Raw genomic sequence first — 17750 nt, forward strand, 5'->3', positions numbered from 1 at the left:
GCAGCAGCAGCATTCCCGGCAGGAATGCTGCAGAACACAGCCGGTATCAGCTGATCTGGGGGTAGCGACTCCACAAACCCACTGCCTGTCCAAGTGAGCTGTAGCTCCGAAAGTGCTTTCAGCTTTCCCAGCGCAGGTCTCGGGATGCGGCCGGCACTAGGACCTGCCTGGAGCCTGTCCGTGCCATCCCGTAGGGAGGGATAAAAATAGCAGGGTAAGATTGCAATGTGCAACACACCGGCAGAGCGCGGTGGCCGTGCCGGCCCCGGGAGCCCCGCGCCGCCAGCGGGGCCGGTGGGTGCCCCGTGCCCGCCGATGCCCCGGCTCTGCCCGGTCACGGCCTCGCTGCTGCTGGGCACGGCCAGGGCAGCGTGCGACGAGGAGCTGCTGTTGCGGGAGGGGGTGACCCTGTGCGTGAATGTCACCCGGCAGCAGCCCTTCCCCTCGCTGCGCGGCCTCCGCGCCATCCGCGTGCCCGTGTTCGATGACCCGGCCGAGGACCTGGCCCGCTACTTCGAGCCCTGCGGCGCCGCCATCGAGGCGGCCGTGAGGGCCGGGGGCCGCTGCCTCGTGTACTGCAAGAACGGCCGCAGCCGCTCCGCCGCCATCTGCACCGCTTATCTCATGAGGCACCGGCGGCTCCCGCTCAAGGACGCCTTTGAGGTAATGTGTGACGTCCGGATTCGTGTTTACAGCTCTTTTGGGGAAGAAACGCAATGCTTCTCATGAGTAATTTCTTGTAGAATTATTTTGGTGCTTCCTCCCGCCCCTCAGCAGTTATACAGAGGTTCAACATTTCATTAAACAGTCCCCTGTAAGTTTTTTCATGCCCAGCTTGGTCTAGTAAGTTTTCAGTGCGAGGTTTCTACATGTAGCAAACATACCAAGCCGGTTGCTTAGGGAGCATTTTCTCTATCATTTGCACAGTCACGGTAAGTGAAGACAGAGACCAAGTGAGTGGGTGCAGGAATTGCTGTGCAGGGTTTGCTGCTGTGTGCCAGCTCCTCTCAGCAAGGAACATCCAGCCAGGGCTGCAGAGTGCCCAGGAGCTGCTCTCAGCCACAGCTACACGGCTGTTAGCAATGATGTGTCAGCTTTCCTGGGAAGCCCATCCAATACAAACTGCTCGTGCTCTCTGGGTTTTGTCTTCACCCATCTGTCACTTTAGACAGCCAATTTGCTTAATTTAGACTGAGGTGTGCAGAGTGACCGAGTTTCACACTATCACCTTAAGCATGAGCAGTGTCACTGCACTTGGTGAGACTTTCCCATTTCCAGCAGATCGACAGCTCTGTCTGGTGTCCTGTCCATGAATCCATTCTGTAACCAGGCCTCCTGGCAGTTCCTAGCGAGCACACAGTGAAGTCAGCTCACCAAAATAGCTGTTTGTTACTCTGCAGCCAAATCAAAACCAAAGTAGAGCTTCTCTAAATTTTAAGTTCAAAATTCATTTGCATGACTCCCACAAATGCAGGATACCTTGCTTCCACTGTGTCTCTCCTGTTCTCTAGGCTGTGAAAACTGCCAGACCCGTAGCAGAGCCAAATGCAGGATTTTGGTCTCAGCTGCAGAGATATGAAGAAGAATTGAAGATACCAAAGCACTCTGATCCGCTGAGCAAAGGACTTGAAAATAGCAATGTGTGAAGATACTTTAAAGAAAGTGAAGTGACTTGCTACAGAGTTAAAAAAATGGAAAAAAAAATCACTTCCTAAATCACCTGTAGGTAAAACATTTTACCCCCATAACTGAGATGATGGTTCATTAAATTCATGCAGAGCATTTCTGTTGGTAATGCATGGAAAGAGGGCAGATAAGCAGGGAATAACAGCAGAAACAGAAAATGGTTGGAAGGACTGTAAACAGAGAAAGGCCTGGAATCTTCAGCAGTTATTTCCCCCTGAATGACACTGAGTATGGTAACAATGTACTGAACAAAGGAAGGAGTTACCACACAGGGATTTTATTCCTGGTTTTTAATTAAACTTCCCAGTGATGCCATTAGAAGACATGATGCCAGACCAAGGAAGTTCTGAATTTCTCTCTCATCTACTGGATCATTATTCATGTTAATGAGCTGACACAGCCTTTGGTGGGAAACTGACAGTGGTTGATGCTTTGTCTCTGTGATTTTTCTTATGTTCAACAAGAACAAAGCACCTTCAAAATTACCTAAAAATCCAGAGGACAGAATATACAGTAATGGTGAGGAGTTCTGCTCCCATCATGCAGGCTAAGTGCCTTTTCAGCTTTTGAAATTGTTCTCTAAAACACCAAAGGAATTATTTTAAAAACTGCAGATGATAGTGGAGGGAAGAAGATGACACTGGCACTCTAGAAGCAATCACCACTCCTTTCAGCTTTACTTACTCATGCTAACAGGGCCCAGTTCATGCCTTAATGTGTCAGTTTACAAATCAGCTGTTCCTGCATGCAAGCAGCATGGCCAAATCATTTCTGCTGAGGCTGCTTACAGGCTGCCCTCTGAAATGATCTATTGGGCATGAAACTTCCAGATCAGACTGCTACCTGTTCATCACCAGCCATTCAAAACAGACTTTTGTCAAACTGCATGAACACATTGTAATTTAAAAGGGACAAGTTATGGAACCTGAGAACCTCAGAGTGAAATTCCACTCCACCTTGCTGAAAGCATAAATACAAAGTAAAGTTAGCTCACTGCCATTTGCCTGAGTGCTCACACAAGGTAAACATGCTCCCAGCAGTGGAGTCATTTAAGGCAGAAATTCTAATGATGGAACAATGACAGAAAATCAAAACACTTGGGAATTACATGAATTAGAAAATTCAGATGCAGTACAAGTTCCCAAAGTTAAAGACTGCTCAAAGTTAAAGTAGTGTTATTTTAAAAGCTGAAACCATAGGAATAAAAATTAAAATTTCAGGCTATCATTTTCTTAGTTACCACAAGGCATTTCTTCACCAGATGCTTTCTCCACTCCCAGCTGTGTTTTGTTCATTCTGTATTGTTTATCTTATGTGTCTGCATTACAGCCAACAAGAAATTTGTTGCACATCTGCAGATTTGAAGGTGATTTTAGCAGATTCTGGAAACATTTTTGTAGCTTTTATAAACCTTGACTATCATATATAATAAGAATTTCGGTATAACATAAGATGCTTATTAGAGAATCCCACTTGTCAAAAAATCTGTTTGTCTGTGGAACAAAGTTTATTTCTTGTCAAAAGCTTAGGCTGCTAAACAAAAGAAGGAAGCTAAACATTAATGAAAACAAAACACATTTCTAACTGTGAGGCATATGAACTTGCAGTCAGATACAGCTATCAGTTCCACATGTTTGAGTCAGCTGAAATAGGAACCATTGCTCTTGAGTGTCAGCATATACTGCCCTCCAGTTAAATTTTACCAGGCTTCTCAGCATGCAGAAACCTTCATGGCACAGGATTTCACATCACAGCATCTTCTGTAGAAAGCTATTTACATCTGAAAACCATTGCTATTTACATTGAAAGCCATACCTCCTCCTGGTACTGCTCCAAACTAAGGCATAGGATTGCAGCTTGGAACCAGAATAAAGAAGTAGCTCATTCACTTCCTTACTGGAGTTCATAAGCCACTGACACTACAGGTGATGCAGGGTGGGAGCTCAGACATATTCCTTGTTGCTTATGATAGTCTCAGAGTTCCTGGGGTACATGTGTGGCTGAGAAGGTCCCTGGGCTGCTGAGTATGCATAGTTCTTGGGACTGTAAAGCAAGGAAAAAACATACAAAATAAGAGGTATTATTTTGACACATGCCCGTGGGTTCAGATACTTAGAAGTTACTCAGCTTGGTATCCAACCCACCCACAGCACATTCTCCACAAGAGGGCAGAAATCAGAGGCCTCCTGTTCTCATTGTTGTGGTAGCTAAGGGGGAATGGATGGGGTCCCTGATGGGCTGCACAGCATCTCTCATCCACACTCTGCATTCCCAACTCCCATGTGCTCTTCCTCCAGGCATTTCAGCCAAGGCCTCAAGCAGAAGCCCTCAGCACCTTTGTACAAGCTGCAGGTTTTCATACAGCAGTCAAGATGACAAAGAAAGAAAACAGAAGTACCTTCACCCTACCCCTTCAGCTGTCATTCATCATGTTGAACTTCTGTTTCATAGATCAGTTGTACCTGATTTTCAGGACATTTCAAGGCATTTGGTACTTTGTAACAAAGTAAGGTGAGCAAGATTTAAAGTCCAATGGGGCTGATGAAATATTACCATAAAATTGAAATGGTTTCAGATTAGGCAATGGAGTACCAGAGGAACTCTCATTTACAACATTTTGATATCAATTTCCTAAGATTAAATAGACCAACAGTGAATATGCTTCCTCCTTGCATATTATAACCCTCTCAAGCTCAGCTAGTACAACCTCCAAGCTATTTGAGCTCTGGCAGACATGGACCTCTGCTATTTCTGCCTCTTTCCTCCCTCTCCTTCAAAAAGAGGCCTTCTGTAGGTGTCAAAATTTAAGACTGAAACAAGAAAGGAGGGAAGGTTAAATATTGAGGCCAGAAATCTCACCTTTCCTGATGTGATGTGCAACAAGACACTTCTATAAAGAACAAGAAAAGAACCATGTTTCTAGTGATCAATTCCATGTGCTTTGGGAAATGCCTTTATACTTTCTGCAGACTGAACAGTGAATATTTTACTCACAGTGAGTACTGCAAACAAACTGGATAATTCATTATGGGGGTTTATCTACTTTTCTTTTGGTGACAGTTTGCTCTTTCACTGCCCATTTTCACCATCAGCAGTGGCCAGAATTATCAAGTACAAGTTAAAGGTGAGTGCTGGTGGTGATGCACCAAGCACCCTGTCTGGGGGGCACAAGTGTTTGGTACAGCACCCCCTGCCATCAGCAGTCTGTGACATGCCACAGCAGTGTATGTAATTTATAGATATTTATACCAGAGGGTGACAGAGAGACAGAACAGTGCACAGGTAGAAAGTGGTGTGTGATTGACAGCTACTCCTTCATCTGGCAAATCCAAGATTACCTGTAATTCTGTTTTTCCTTCCCTCTGCAGGAACAGGTCAGTAGGATCCCACCAAGTATATAAAGGACAGATCCAGTCCAGCCTAAGTACAGACCTTCTCCTAGTTCATACCTGAAACATGAAAGAATTTATGGAATCAACTTATAACAGGATCACAAAACCATGCAAACAAATTCTTAATTGTGTAGAAATCAGCTAATTGAAAGCCACTTCAACAGTTAACAGAGAACAGATCTGGCTTTGTGTCTGCTCAGTAAAACTCTTATTTGTATGGAGCTGATCTGCCAAATTACTAACAGGACAGAGAGTACTAAGCAACATAAAGATAAGTAGCAATGAATAATTTAATAATATTTAACAAATTATTGATAATAAATAATAATGACAATCTTCTGTGCAATCCACAACACTTATTTTGCCCTTTTATTGGCTGTGTCACTGAAAGGATTTTGTGCAACTGAATCATTCAGATCTTGCTGTCTATATGCTGAGAGAAGGCTGACCACAGACATCAGTTTTCTATGGACACAACACTAGGTCACTTACAAGTATGAAGTTTAGTTTTCAAACTATTTGCAATGAATAGGGTTGAGTAGGGCTCATTTTCAAACTTAGATACCCTAAAGGATATTCAGCACCCTCTGTGGTTGTATGCCTGAAAGGCATTTATGAATGTCCCAGGCTGAAAAAGAGTAGCTCCCTATTTTGCTGTACAAAACTATACCTTTCAGGAAACCCCCTAGTCCAGTCCAAGAAATTAACTGATAATGAATTTGTCCCAAAGGCTAGACACAACTGAGTCTGGAACAGTCTGGCAGGAGTCTCATAAAAAGAGGAAAACCAATTTTAATGATCAGACACAAACTATCCACAATCTACCTGTACATCTCTGGTCTGAGACACCCAATATAAGGGCAAAAAAAGTGTCCTGGACTGCATTGAAGGTACCATGGAACCAGAGATTTGTGTTTTCTTTCCACTTTTTCCACTTGGAAACACAATTATTGAAAAGTGTCAAAGGTTCTGCCTCTGGAGTTCATTGCTAACAGGAAGGATTCAGAGTTTACACAGCTTCACAGCTCTCTGTGTCTCATTGCACGTGGGAGCCACAAGGTCTCCACTGCTTCAGGTACTTCCAAACATGCAACAAGCAGAGAGTGATTATCAAACAAACCCAGGAGCACAAATTGCACATTGCCCCAGTGCCTGTAATCATTTCTGCTCACCAGTCACCTACAGACAAGAATGCTGTAGATGTCATACCAAAGCAAAGCATATAGGAGATAGTGCAGGAGAACTTAGTTTGCCTTCAGAGCTGTAGGAGAAACTCCTCTAAGAATTAGCAGACGTCAACATCAGTAATTTGCTGAAGTCAGACCGAAAAAATGCAATCTGAAAAACCAGATTTGCCAGCCTGTTAAGAGTGAAGATCAATACTGGCATGCCAGTTAATTTTAAATTGTCCCACAGGCTGCATGTTCAGCTTTACCAATGATCAAACTTAATTCATCAGCGAATCAATAACTTAAACATGAAGTTGAGATATAAAAAAAAAAAAAATTCTTTAGCTACTGAATGCAAAGCATCTGGTAACTGATTAACAGGCAGTGATGATGAGCCCCAAAGCTGCAGCAGGTAACCATCAAACACACCAACTATCCGACTAACCGAAATTCCTTATCAGCTGTTGTTTCAGCTCTCTAATCCATTTATTACCCTTCATATAGTTCTCCCAAGGGGATATAAAGCAACAAACGTAACTGCACAAATACAATTTATTTCCAAGCACTTCATTGAAAATCCAGGGAAAACTGACAAACAACAAAAGCAACTGCTGAAAGTACTTTGATTTATCACAAAGCACTTCACCTCTGACTTCCCTGAACTGATTCTTGGGTGGGAACTTTACAAAACACTTCAAATATGAGCCTAGCAACTAACAATTTATAGTTTACTGATCTATGATTTATATACTTGGTAGAAGTATATTATAGATGTCTCATATTCCACAGACAATGTTTCCCTCTCCTTCCCCCCTCTCTGAAGGAGAGGCACAGTCACCTCTACCCTTGTTCCTCATTCCTAAACAGGCCACCTAGATAAGGTGCCATAAGCTGCCATTTGGTTTTGACAACTGTTACTTTTATATCAGACAAAGAGCAAGGGCTTTTATACCTCAAAACTTCTCTGTATGCAACTGCACTAGCTGATAATCCCACAGATTTTGCCTTGTTTTAACTTATAAGGCAAACAAATGTTGAGCTGTTAATATACAGACATATATGACAGGCAGCAGATTTCTCTGCACATCTCTAGTACAAAGCTTGAGCTGCTTTGCAGGTGATTTTCCCTTGCAGGTACATCTGAGGTACTTTATTCTAGTCAGAACTTGTGTTTTGTACATATTTTGGTCTAAATGTCAAAGCTGATTAAGAATTTTTACCTTTTCTTCTTCATAACATTGAGATACACACCTAATTGAGTCGGTGAAGAAAATGCAAACACAGTACAAAACCCCCTCAGATGTGGGGCTGGTATTCCTCTCACATTCACTAACCCTTGCAGAAAGACCTCTCCTCCCTCCCCACCAATATCTCTGAGGTGAAAAGATTCCCTGAATACAATTTTTCCCTCCTGTGGGACTGGATAATGGGATCCATCCAGGTTCTGAAACTCTGGAGCAGCTGAGGTCAGTGCAGCTGTCCAACACACGATGGGGTTTGGTATGACAGACACATTCACTTACTTGGTTCCAGCATACAGTTGGTCAAAAAACTGAGCAGTAACCATTGCAGCATACCAAGAAATAGCCACCATGGAGCAGAGACCTACCAGAAAAAGTTTAAAAAGCACACAGGTCAATGATTCCATTAAGGGCTGTAACAGATTTAAAACAAGAATGTTTATTTCATTTAGTCTGGCTGTGAAAGCCATACAAAGTATCAATAGTGCTCTCATTTCAGTTTCAATATTACCTCCTAAAACAAAAAGAAATCCTCCTGTGACAGTAAACTTCATTTTTCCATCTTCATCACTCAACCCAATGTTTGTGCACTTCATGCCAAGCAGTGTGAGTACTGCAGCTAAGAATCCCAAAAGGATGGAAGTAATCATCAGGGCACGGCATGCCTGAACGTGAGCTGAGACAGAAAAAGAGAAAACAAATCAGGATCTATACAGAAATGACATTAATCTTGTGCTGAAAGAAATAAAAGTGATTAGAGGAAGTGACAAAATTAACAGGTACAGTAATAAGTGAATCTTGTCCAACTTTGTCACATGGCTCAGAGAAGCCTCCAAACCCAAGTGTGTTTAGCCTTCAAGTCAAACAGATTTAAGAGTTAACTATGGCTACACTTTACAAGCTCAGTAAATCTTCTTGTGTCTTTAGTAAATCCTGAAGAACTACAGCAAGCCACTCATCCCTTACATTCCTGTGGAAATGCCCAGTGGTACATGTGGCCGTTTGCAGGAGCAGGAAGAAGTGTCCTACTCACAAGTGTTTCTGAATTCCTGACACGTGCACTGCTGAGTGCACAGGACACATCTGAAATCCAGGGGATAGTCAAGCTGTGCAAGGCTCTGGCACTGCTGAGGAACTGGAGAAAGCTGCCAGCTTTGCTGCTGCCAGGGAGAGATGGGAAAGTGTCGATTTCTCGGCTGTTTGGGTGACCTGGAAAGGCTCGGGGATGGCCTTGGGCAGCCCGGCGCTTCAAAGGACGAGAAGAGACTTCAGATCTTTTCTCGGTCTCGGTGTTTATTAATTGTTTATCTAAAAGATTTTCTCTTGGCCCGACAGAGGTCTGCACAGCAGCCAGCCATGAGCACACTGAGAGCCCCCGGGGTGGTCACCTATCTTTATACTCAAAGTTACGTATACAATATTTACCTATTTCCCCCAATACCTTTTACCCTTATTGACCAGTGCACTTTTAGTAATAACCAATCCCAAAGTGCCAACATCACCACAGAAGATGGAGGCCAAGAAGAAGAAGAAGGACAGGACACGCCCCAATTCCTCCATCTTACTTCTTTAGACCCCCCTGTACAGAAATCCTAAACCCTGTGTTTCACACTCTAATTAACTTATCCCTTCACCATTTACCCAGTGAAATCCTCCCATCCTCATACAGGTGTCGTCTCCCGTGCAGGATCAAAGTCCAGCCACCAGACACTTCTGGCAACATTCCAGGACCCCCGAGCCCCCCAAGGGTGGTCTCGGTCACTCTGCACCTCAGTCCTGAGGCGCTGAGATCCCACAGGAAAGAATGGAGCTCCAGTTAGCAGTGCCCTTCAAACTCAGTGTAAGGAGCAGGGGTGAGTGTGTCAGAGAGCTGCAGACTCCTCCCTGGGACACTCTCCTGTGCAGAGGTTACAGCTGCTGTGGGCACGTTATGGAGTCTGCTGTGCTGGAATTGTGTGTCCTTTATGCTCCTGGTCTTCACATCTAGGTATCAATTGCACAAAAACCAGGACTAGATTATTAATCAGCCTAAGAAAGAAAGTCCCCTAATGGGGACTTTGGGGTCCTTTAACATGGCAGCCTGCCAGGTCCAGTGGCATTTCGGCGCCTTTGTTGTGAGGTAAACATGTCAAACGTCACAGCCTGGCAGGGCCACAACTGCTCACTTTGTTCACTTGATTAACTTCTCTTCCAACCTCAATGATTTTATGACTCTACAGTTTCAATCCTACGTCAAAAGGGTCAGACCTGATTCCAACTGGACACTCACATCACTGATGCCAGCATTCAAGCTCTTGTTCCCTGACCCCCTCCACATCCTCCACAATAACCTGCTGGGCTAGTTCTGTCTGTCTCCAGACAACAAAAATCAGACACAGAGACAGAAGGCAAAGTGATTCTCACACTCCAACTCAGCCTAATGTGGCTTAAGAGTACTGGTCCTACCAGCTTAAGAGTTACCAAAGGTAGCAATGAGCACCCATGAGATAAATATACAGAATTAAAGGCTAAAATCATTTGAGGAGTTAAAGCTTTGTTAAGCACTAATTTTATAATTTCCATGGAAAAAAATGAAGACAGTAATAAAAGTGGAAAGACCCTTCAAAATACCACAAATAGTTCAAGGTTTTTGCCTGCAGAAGATACTGCTAATGTAAGTACTCAACAATGCTGCTTTCAGGTTTGGGATCTTTCACTGTGCCAATCACCCAGCAGGGTCCCACAGCTCACATTTCAGCTCCTGGGGACTCCTGCAGTGTTAGATGGGACTCCCCATATCTTTCCAGGACACACAAGTATACCCTTGCTTGCAATCCAGTGGGAAAGGATTTCATACAATTGTACCACAATGCCATAACCTCAGCAGCCTTAACTGAGGACCTTACTTCACAATTCAGAAAACTCCAATTTTTATTTTAAACTTAGCTTATTTAACAAGATGCAAAGTCAGTGCATTTTATTAGTCCACATCAATTGTAAGAAATTATTTCCAAATCCTGTCATTGGAAAAAACACCTATGGAACTTTAAAAAGAAGGGGAAGAAAATAAAAGGGAGTTTACAATGCTTTGGCAACTAGTTATATCAAATGTTTGACTTAGTTGTGACTAGACAGGCAGTGCTAGCCATATGGACTTGCCAGTCATGTTTTCAATCTTGTTCAATATTGCATTTAAAAAGTTCCTCACTTCAAATATTTGTCATTTAGACAAATGGTATAGTGAACTCAAAAGCATTAAATTGGTTTAAAAGAACCAAACCTGTCTTTTCCCATACATAAAGCAAAATCCAGAACTATTCCATATAGCTCAGTTGCCAATAAGGAAACTTTCAAGGAAAATCTTCATTGACCATCTGATAAGAGGTAACAAAGACACACTTTTGTTTTTCCTTTTTGCCCTCCCTCCAGTCCCTGACATCCTGGCAGCAGTTTCAGTTGAGTTTTAAACAGGAATTTGAAACACACCTAAACTGACCATGGTAATTTTTAATCTGCCTTAGTTCATGTCTGCAAGCACTATGGCTGCTTCTCAGAGGTCCCACTGGCTGCTCAGCCCTTATGCCAAACCCATTCTCTTCCTCATCCTGCTTTGCCCAGCTGTCCTTTCAACTCTTACTGCCATCCAGTGTCCTCTGACTTCTCTTTTTCATCTTTCCTTTCTAAAAATGTTTTATCTTCACAGTTTTGCAAGGTTTCCCTTCTGCTTCCCCTTGCCTTTACCCCTCAACTATACTGCTGGACTGATCTCCTCTTCAACAGAGCAAAGCTAATCCCACAAATTCACTTCAGAGCCTGTCCCAGTCATTCACTTTCTGCCCCCACTTTTACCTTCTTGCTGATTCCATGTTGTTATCTATAGCTCTCAGGAGCCCTGCTGCTGCTTGCCTTCTGTTCTGTTTGCTTTAACACTTGTGGTGCTCTTCTCTGATCCCCACCACTTTTTTCTCCAGATGCTGATGTCCTGCAGGCCCATGGCCCAGATCTGCAGATCCTCACCCCATATAAACACATCAATGACAAGATGCTGCCTGGAGTCACTGGCACCAAGCTACAAGCCAGCCCTTGGAGTGGTTTTTACAAGAACAAATAAAATCACAGAATCATTAAAGCTGGCAAAGATCTCTCAGACCATCTAGTCCAGCTACTAACCCAGCAGTGCTGGTGCACACTGACATAGGTGATCTGCAGAGAATAATGTCTGATGGGATGATCCTGCTGTTACTGAGGCTAAAAAGCTTAAATAGGGTTATGTTCCTCTTCATACACACTCTCTAAAAGCAATTGTTAGAAAAGACTGAAATATGAAAAGAACAGATTAATCCCTAAATACTCAACACAGTTTCAGAGAATTGCTATGCAAGTGTTAGAGCTGGTCAACAACAAGCCTTTACTTCAGATTGAGGGAGAAAGTGAATTTAACACCTCATTCCCACTAATCCCATATTACACATTCTACAGATTAGGAGTATCCTCCTACCTATTTAGTTTAGCCACTTCCTAGGGCAGATTCAGCTAGAAGGAAGGCATTTTTATTCCAAATAGGTATCTACATACTGAATTATTCAGGATTAATTAAAAAATAGCTTTATTGTCTATAAACATGCTTTACTATCCACAGACTATCACCTAGTTGGGCATTTGAGGACAACCACAATTATGATGAAGACTGACACAGAGGACAGGGGCCAGCAGATCTGAATTTCTTGATATTTAAAACCACATCCAAATAGACTTTAGTTACTGTCAGTTAACTAACTGACAGTAGTCAGCATTAGTTGACAAGCCTAAAGATATATTAATTTATAGCATATATTCCTTTTATAACTTATAATATGTATAGCATATTATCATGTATTTCTTGGATTATCTACAATTTTCAGTCTCAACTCACAAAACCCACTACCACTTCTCAGCTAAAACCAGTATTTCCTATTACATGAAAAACTCCAGCCACAGTACATTAGCTATGAAGTATTGCAAAATAAGGTCTATACAATAATTCCAAATAAATAAATATTTTAAAATGTCTCCTACTAAGACATCCCATGAGATGCTAGAGATTACAACCCACTTTAAATGCTTGTTAAATGCTTGATCAACCGACTTCATTTGCCTTAGTTTACAGCCACACATTGACACATTCTGCTGCTTGAGAGATTTTTATTACTTCAGCCCACAAAGTCCTTCTTGGCCAGTTATTTTTCCAGTATTAGCAGATTACTAAAACAAAAGCCTTACTACTTTTGGCCAAGAAGTTTTTAAGCAATACAAACAAGGCTGCACAAAGACACCTACCAGGCAGTGCAAGCATAGAGTCAAAATCCCTGCAGTTGGAAACTCCAGTGCTGTCTGTTGCACAGCTCTTCCACAGGTTTTCAAACAACGTAGATGTTGTGATCACAGAACCATGGATGCTGGAGACCTTCCAGTAATTATTTGGCAAAGTAGCTCCAATAAATGCCAACCCACCCAAGGACAAAATAAAACCAACAATTTCCAGTGTAGCAGTCATGTTTTGAGTAGTAACAGTTAAATATCCTTATAATTAGATTACAATCAAGTGAAGCTTTCAGAAGCCTCCTTGCTGTTTTATCTCTGGGTTTCGCTCCAAAATGAGTCTACCTTTGCTCTTTGCTCTTTCCCCACAGATAAGGCTTGCTGGGCATGACAATAAGAAGTGGGAGCAGTTCATGATAAAGATATAAGTGTGTAAAAAAAGTGACCACATTAATTCTTTTTCTAATAGGAAGTGAAAAATGAGCCTTTTCTTTTTCTCAGTCTAGAAACTCCAGTCAATATTTCTACGAAATACCTTGTAAGAGTGATAATATAGGCAAATATTTTATTGCTGTCTCTTTTCTGAAGTCAACTAGATTTTACACTAGATTAAGATTGCTTGCAATTTTATTTTTGCTGTCAAATCAAAAAGCTTTTGTGTGATATTCTCTTGAGGATTCAAACATAAAACAGCTTGAGGACAGAATCTTTATACTTCTGCTAGAAAATGTAGCAGTTTTTGGAGTTATGGTCATAAGTAATCCACAATAACTGTACTGCCAGCTTCCTTCAGGAAGGTAAAGTTTATGGATGAGTGGTTTCCATTAATATTTTACTGTCTATTGATCTATAGCTAAACACAGTCAGTCTTAACAACCATCCTGCTTACACTGTACAATTGTACAATGTATTAAAATTGCAATCATGTATGTGCCATGGAATTGAAATGTAAGGAAATGAAGAAGCTAGTGTGACAGATCTGTCACAAAAGGAATCAAATTATGAAGAAATACAGCTATAAGAAAAATAATACATCTCAGAAAATTGCATCTGTTTGTTGGAATACCTTAGGATTAAAAAAAAAGCCATTCTAGGCAAAGCATATGTTAAATTCAGTTTAGTTGCTTCTGCTCTTGGCTAGATAGAATTGTAGCCTCAATTCACATCACCCACTCATGTTAATACTTTAAAGTACTTGTGGATCCAAACGTGGTTAACCATCTTTTGCAGTGATAACCTGCCCTTATCTCCAGGAAATGGAGTCAGAGTTTCTTCATAAAATAATTCTGCTATGATGCAACATGGTAACAGTTCCACAGCATTTATGTAAACACTACAAGAAGGGTTAGACTTTGAGAGAGCCCCAACTTGTCCCTAACAGGTATTTGTTGTTTTTCATCAAAATTCACTGTCACTTTGAGCTGATGCTGTGGGTTGGGGGGTTCAGCTGCCAAAGGTATTACAGTGCCACTGTGACATTTTGGCTCCCATGGCATTCAAGAGGATCACTGCCATTGATTTAAACGAGGCCAGATTTGGCAGTGGGATCCTGTGCAATCTTTTAAGGAAACCAGGTAGTGTGTGGTAAGAATTGATCTCAGGTGACTGTTACAGAATTCCCTCCTTCTGCTTGGTCACTGCAACTTGAAAAATGATGGCATAGTGAAATGAACACACTGTACCAGTACCTGGAGTATCTGCACTTCATTAAAAGCCCTTCAAAGAGTTTCCTGCTAATTTCCACATATCCTGGTGCTATGCTGGTGATCTCAGCAATCACTTCTGCTGACAGCAAAAGGTGAGAGAGCAGGGACCTTGAATCAAGTGTCCACAGCTGTTATATTGCTGGCAAGGATAGAAATAAAAAATGAAGAGTATAATTTTAAAAAATCTCTTCCTAGTTAAGAAATGTATTTCAACAGGCAGTCATAAAGCACCACACATATAAACAGAAAAGATTAAACTGCAGGCCTGAAGTGCATGAGTTTTCCTATACAGAACCAGACATTTTGATAATTCCCTTCAGGAAATTACTCTCCAATGTGTTAAAGACCACAAGGATATTATTCTGTAAATTTTGTAAACTGTGGCTTGTCAGGCAATGGGCATAACAGCCAGTGCTGCTCTGCAGGAGGCTCTGCATCAGCAGGGCTTAACAGCTGGTGTTGACAGCTGCCCATCAGCACCTCCCACAGCTTGGGAACCAAATGCTGTCATTGTTGGCCCCATCTCATCACTCTGATTTCCAGAAACTTAAGGCATCCTGGTACCTCACAGAGGAGGCCCTGGAGAGGAGCTGAACAGGCACCAGGATGGCGTGAAAAGCTGACATTGCCTCTGATGCAATGAGCCATGTATTTTAAATCCTTGGAAGCATGTGATTAGCCTCCTTTTGAGCCTACAAACTCTGGCCTCATTATGGATGCTGATACTTATTCTTAAACTGGCCTCCTCATGATGAGGGCAGGTGAGGCCACCAAAGTGAGGGCCCTGCAGAAGAACCACAAACATGCTGCATGTTGAGAGTTAAATTCTCACCCTTCAGAGATCTGCCTTACAGTTAGGCAGCTCTGACTCCAAGGAAGTCCACATCTGTGTCAAGGAAAACAAAGTTCATAGTCTGTGACACGTGGTATTTTTAAGGTTTAAGCACTGCACGTTCAGAATAAAAGTGCTGGAAGAGTCCAGACAAATAGCAGTGACAGCAATCAGGAACCTATAAAGCACGGAAGTCTTGAAGAAATGATATTAACAGCACTCATAAAGTGACTGCACAAAACTGAAAGTTGTAAAACAATAAATGCAAGGTTCTGTTCAAGACAGAAAGCTTAACAAAATACTATTTCCAAAAGTTTCTACACTCAGTCTGCTGAGCAGAGAACTTCAATGTCAGTCCTTCCTAGTCCTTTACCATAAAGACAGTGTTTACAGAAAGATACTTTTAAAATCCAGAACGATTCAAACTAATGCTCTCCAGCCCCCACTGAGACATTTCTTCTCTTTCTAGCTGCAGATAAATTACCCTGCTGGCATGGTTGACCCTAGAAAACACAGAAGCATCCATTGCACAGATGTATTTTAGTTTAAGCTCACCACCTCTGAGAAATTCTAGGAAAAAATCCAGATACACAGGTTTAGCACAAAGTATCAAATCAGTTCTGGAATATCTAATAATTGCTGTCTCACACCAAACCACAAATACCAGTGTTCATGGAACTATGATCTGCTTGTATTGAAAAACTAGGCTGAGTGAAAAGATGCTGTTTCTTCCAAAACTATATTTTAAAAAATTCTCAGATTTACTGCACATCACCCATACCTCTATGTCATCACACCAGAAAGGGTAGCAAAGCCACAGCAGTGAGTGAGCTGAACTGTAGGGTGAAACACTGGCTCCATGGTGGCCCTTTGGACTGGATTTGGCCATACAAGACATGCAGCCCATACTGGGCTGTTCTGGCACCTCCAGGGCATGGCTGCTCCCTGATATCCCATCACAAAGATGCAGGGACACAGGTGACATTGTGCCACCACCTAGAGCACACACATGTGCACCCCTTAGGCTGAATTTTGGCTGCAATGCTATTTTTGGTATGTCATCATAGCAGAGACAGGTTTTGGTATATAGGGATTTTATCTTGCCCTAACCCTTCTCATTCTTTTGTATTCACAGGGCAAGCACACCACATGGAGAAACAAAATTGAAAGCTGGAGATTTTTTAATTCAGTGAGAGACACTGATGGAGAAAAGGCAAATGGAAATAAAGCCCAGAGAACTATAAAGCACAGAGAACTATAAAGCCCAGAGAACTGCAGTGCCCTCTGGGACAACTGCACTCTGTGCCCCCCAGCCTGCTAACACCCTGTCCAGAAAGAAGGGACAGAAGCTCATGCTTGGATTTTATGAACAAATGCCAAGACCACTGAGTTCACTTACGGTCTGAACTCAGCATGTAGAGAAATTTCTTGCACTGAACTGATCCAACAGCAGTTGCTGCACAGTCCATCCAAAGACCTTCAGAAACCCAGTCTGCAGAGACCAGCTCTGTTGTGGAGTCCAAAACTTTCCAGCTGCTGGACATGGTGGTAACAAGTAATGTAGTGAATCCTGCTAAAGCCAGCAGCAATGCACAGATCTGTAGACAGGATGATGCCATTGTGACAGAAGTTCTCTTCAAAGATGTTCCCCACAATTTCTGGTATTAGAAACCTGTTAAAATAGTTCATACACACACATGGCATTACCTTTACACAAGCCTGACCTTTGCAAAAACATTTTTAAACGGCCTACCTATAACATAATGTATCACACAAGGGAACTGAAGAGGTGGAATCTACCCTAAATGGAAATCCCATCAAGTAATTGGAATAATTTAATATTCTATACCTTATTTTTTCTTAGGAAAACTTTTATTGTTGTTCACATTTACCACAAAAAAAAAAACGCAAACAGAGCAAAAGCACAGGAGACAACCAAAGAATTCTCTAATTTTAATTTGGAATGTTTCATCCATTTCTTACTTGTTTGCTAACTCGAAATTCATTTTAAAATGAAAACTATCAAATGCTTTAGTAAATGGTTCATCTCCCAATTACAATATCTACCAATACAAATTAAAAGCAAGATAAATTGTGATACTCACGTTTATGGTATGTTTCTAATCTGTTTTCTCTACTTCCCTGCAAGATAGTAGTGTCAGCACTTTGTGAGGACCTGTTTGATCACCCAAACAAAAGTTTTGTACTCTTCAGGACCTTTGTCCCATTCTAAAAATCAAGGACCCAGGGTCAAAGATCTGGCCAAATGTTACACAAAGATCTGGCATGTCGAAAGGGAAAATTACTAGGAAATAATGTAAATTAGTACCAAATATACTCAGCTTCATCTGGCATATAATTTGCTTTGTCAGGGCCACTGAGCTGCCCAAGCACCATCAGAGTGCAAAGCACTGCAGAAACATTGCTACACCTTCCACTTCTGCTTT

General features: G+C 42.0%; 2 protein-coding genes across 5 annotated transcripts; one reads left to right on the forward strand and one right to left on the reverse strand.

Annotated features, from left to right (window-relative positions):
• The first annotated feature begins 212 nt into the window (after window positions 1–212).
• DUSP28 (dual specificity phosphatase 28) lies at window positions 213–5416 on the forward strand. Of its 3 annotated transcripts, none has more exons than XR_009114906.1 (3): window positions 213–663; window positions 1512–2205; window positions 5055–5416. XR_009114906.1 is itself a non-coding variant. In XM_058031548.1 (2 exons), the coding sequence occupies exons 1-2, from the start codon at window positions 226–228 to the stop codon at window positions 1644–1646; spliced, it is 573 nt and encodes a 190-aa protein (XP_057887531.1). In that variant the 5' UTR covers window positions 213–225; the 3' UTR covers window positions 1647–2333. The 3 variants fall into 3 exon arrangements, 1 of the variants encoding a protein (XP_057887531.1); XR_009114905.1 differs by lacking the exon at window positions 5055–5416 and adding an exon at window positions 3984–4705; XM_058031548.1 differs by lacking the exon at window positions 5055–5416 and having other exon boundaries at window positions 1512–2333.
• Window positions 3175–17015, reverse strand: LOC131087712 (claudin-19-like). Of its 2 annotated transcripts, XM_058031546.1 has the most exons (5): window positions 16703–17015; window positions 8000–8164; window positions 7771–7852; window positions 5025–5135; window positions 3175–3729 (listed from the first exon to the last, which is right to left on the reverse strand). In XM_058031546.1, the coding sequence occupies exons 1-5, from the start codon at window positions 16920–16922 to the stop codon at window positions 3630–3632; spliced, it is 678 nt and encodes a 225-aa protein (XP_057887529.1). In that variant the 5' UTR covers window positions 16923–17015; the 3' UTR covers window positions 3175–3629. The 2 variants fall into 2 exon arrangements, with proteins under 2 accessions (XP_057887529.1, XP_057887530.1); XM_058031547.1 differs by lacking the exon at window positions 16703–17015 and adding an exon at window positions 8455–8487 and having other exon boundaries at window positions 7771–8164.
• Between the last annotated feature and the right edge of the window lie 735 nt (window positions 17016–17750).

Source organism: Melospiza georgiana, chromosome 10 (assembly GCF_028018845.1).
Source record: "Melospiza georgiana isolate bMelGeo1 chromosome 10, bMelGeo1.pri, whole genome shotgun sequence".
Lineage (NCBI taxonomy): Eukaryota > Metazoa > Chordata > Aves > Passeriformes > Passerellidae > Melospiza > Melospiza georgiana.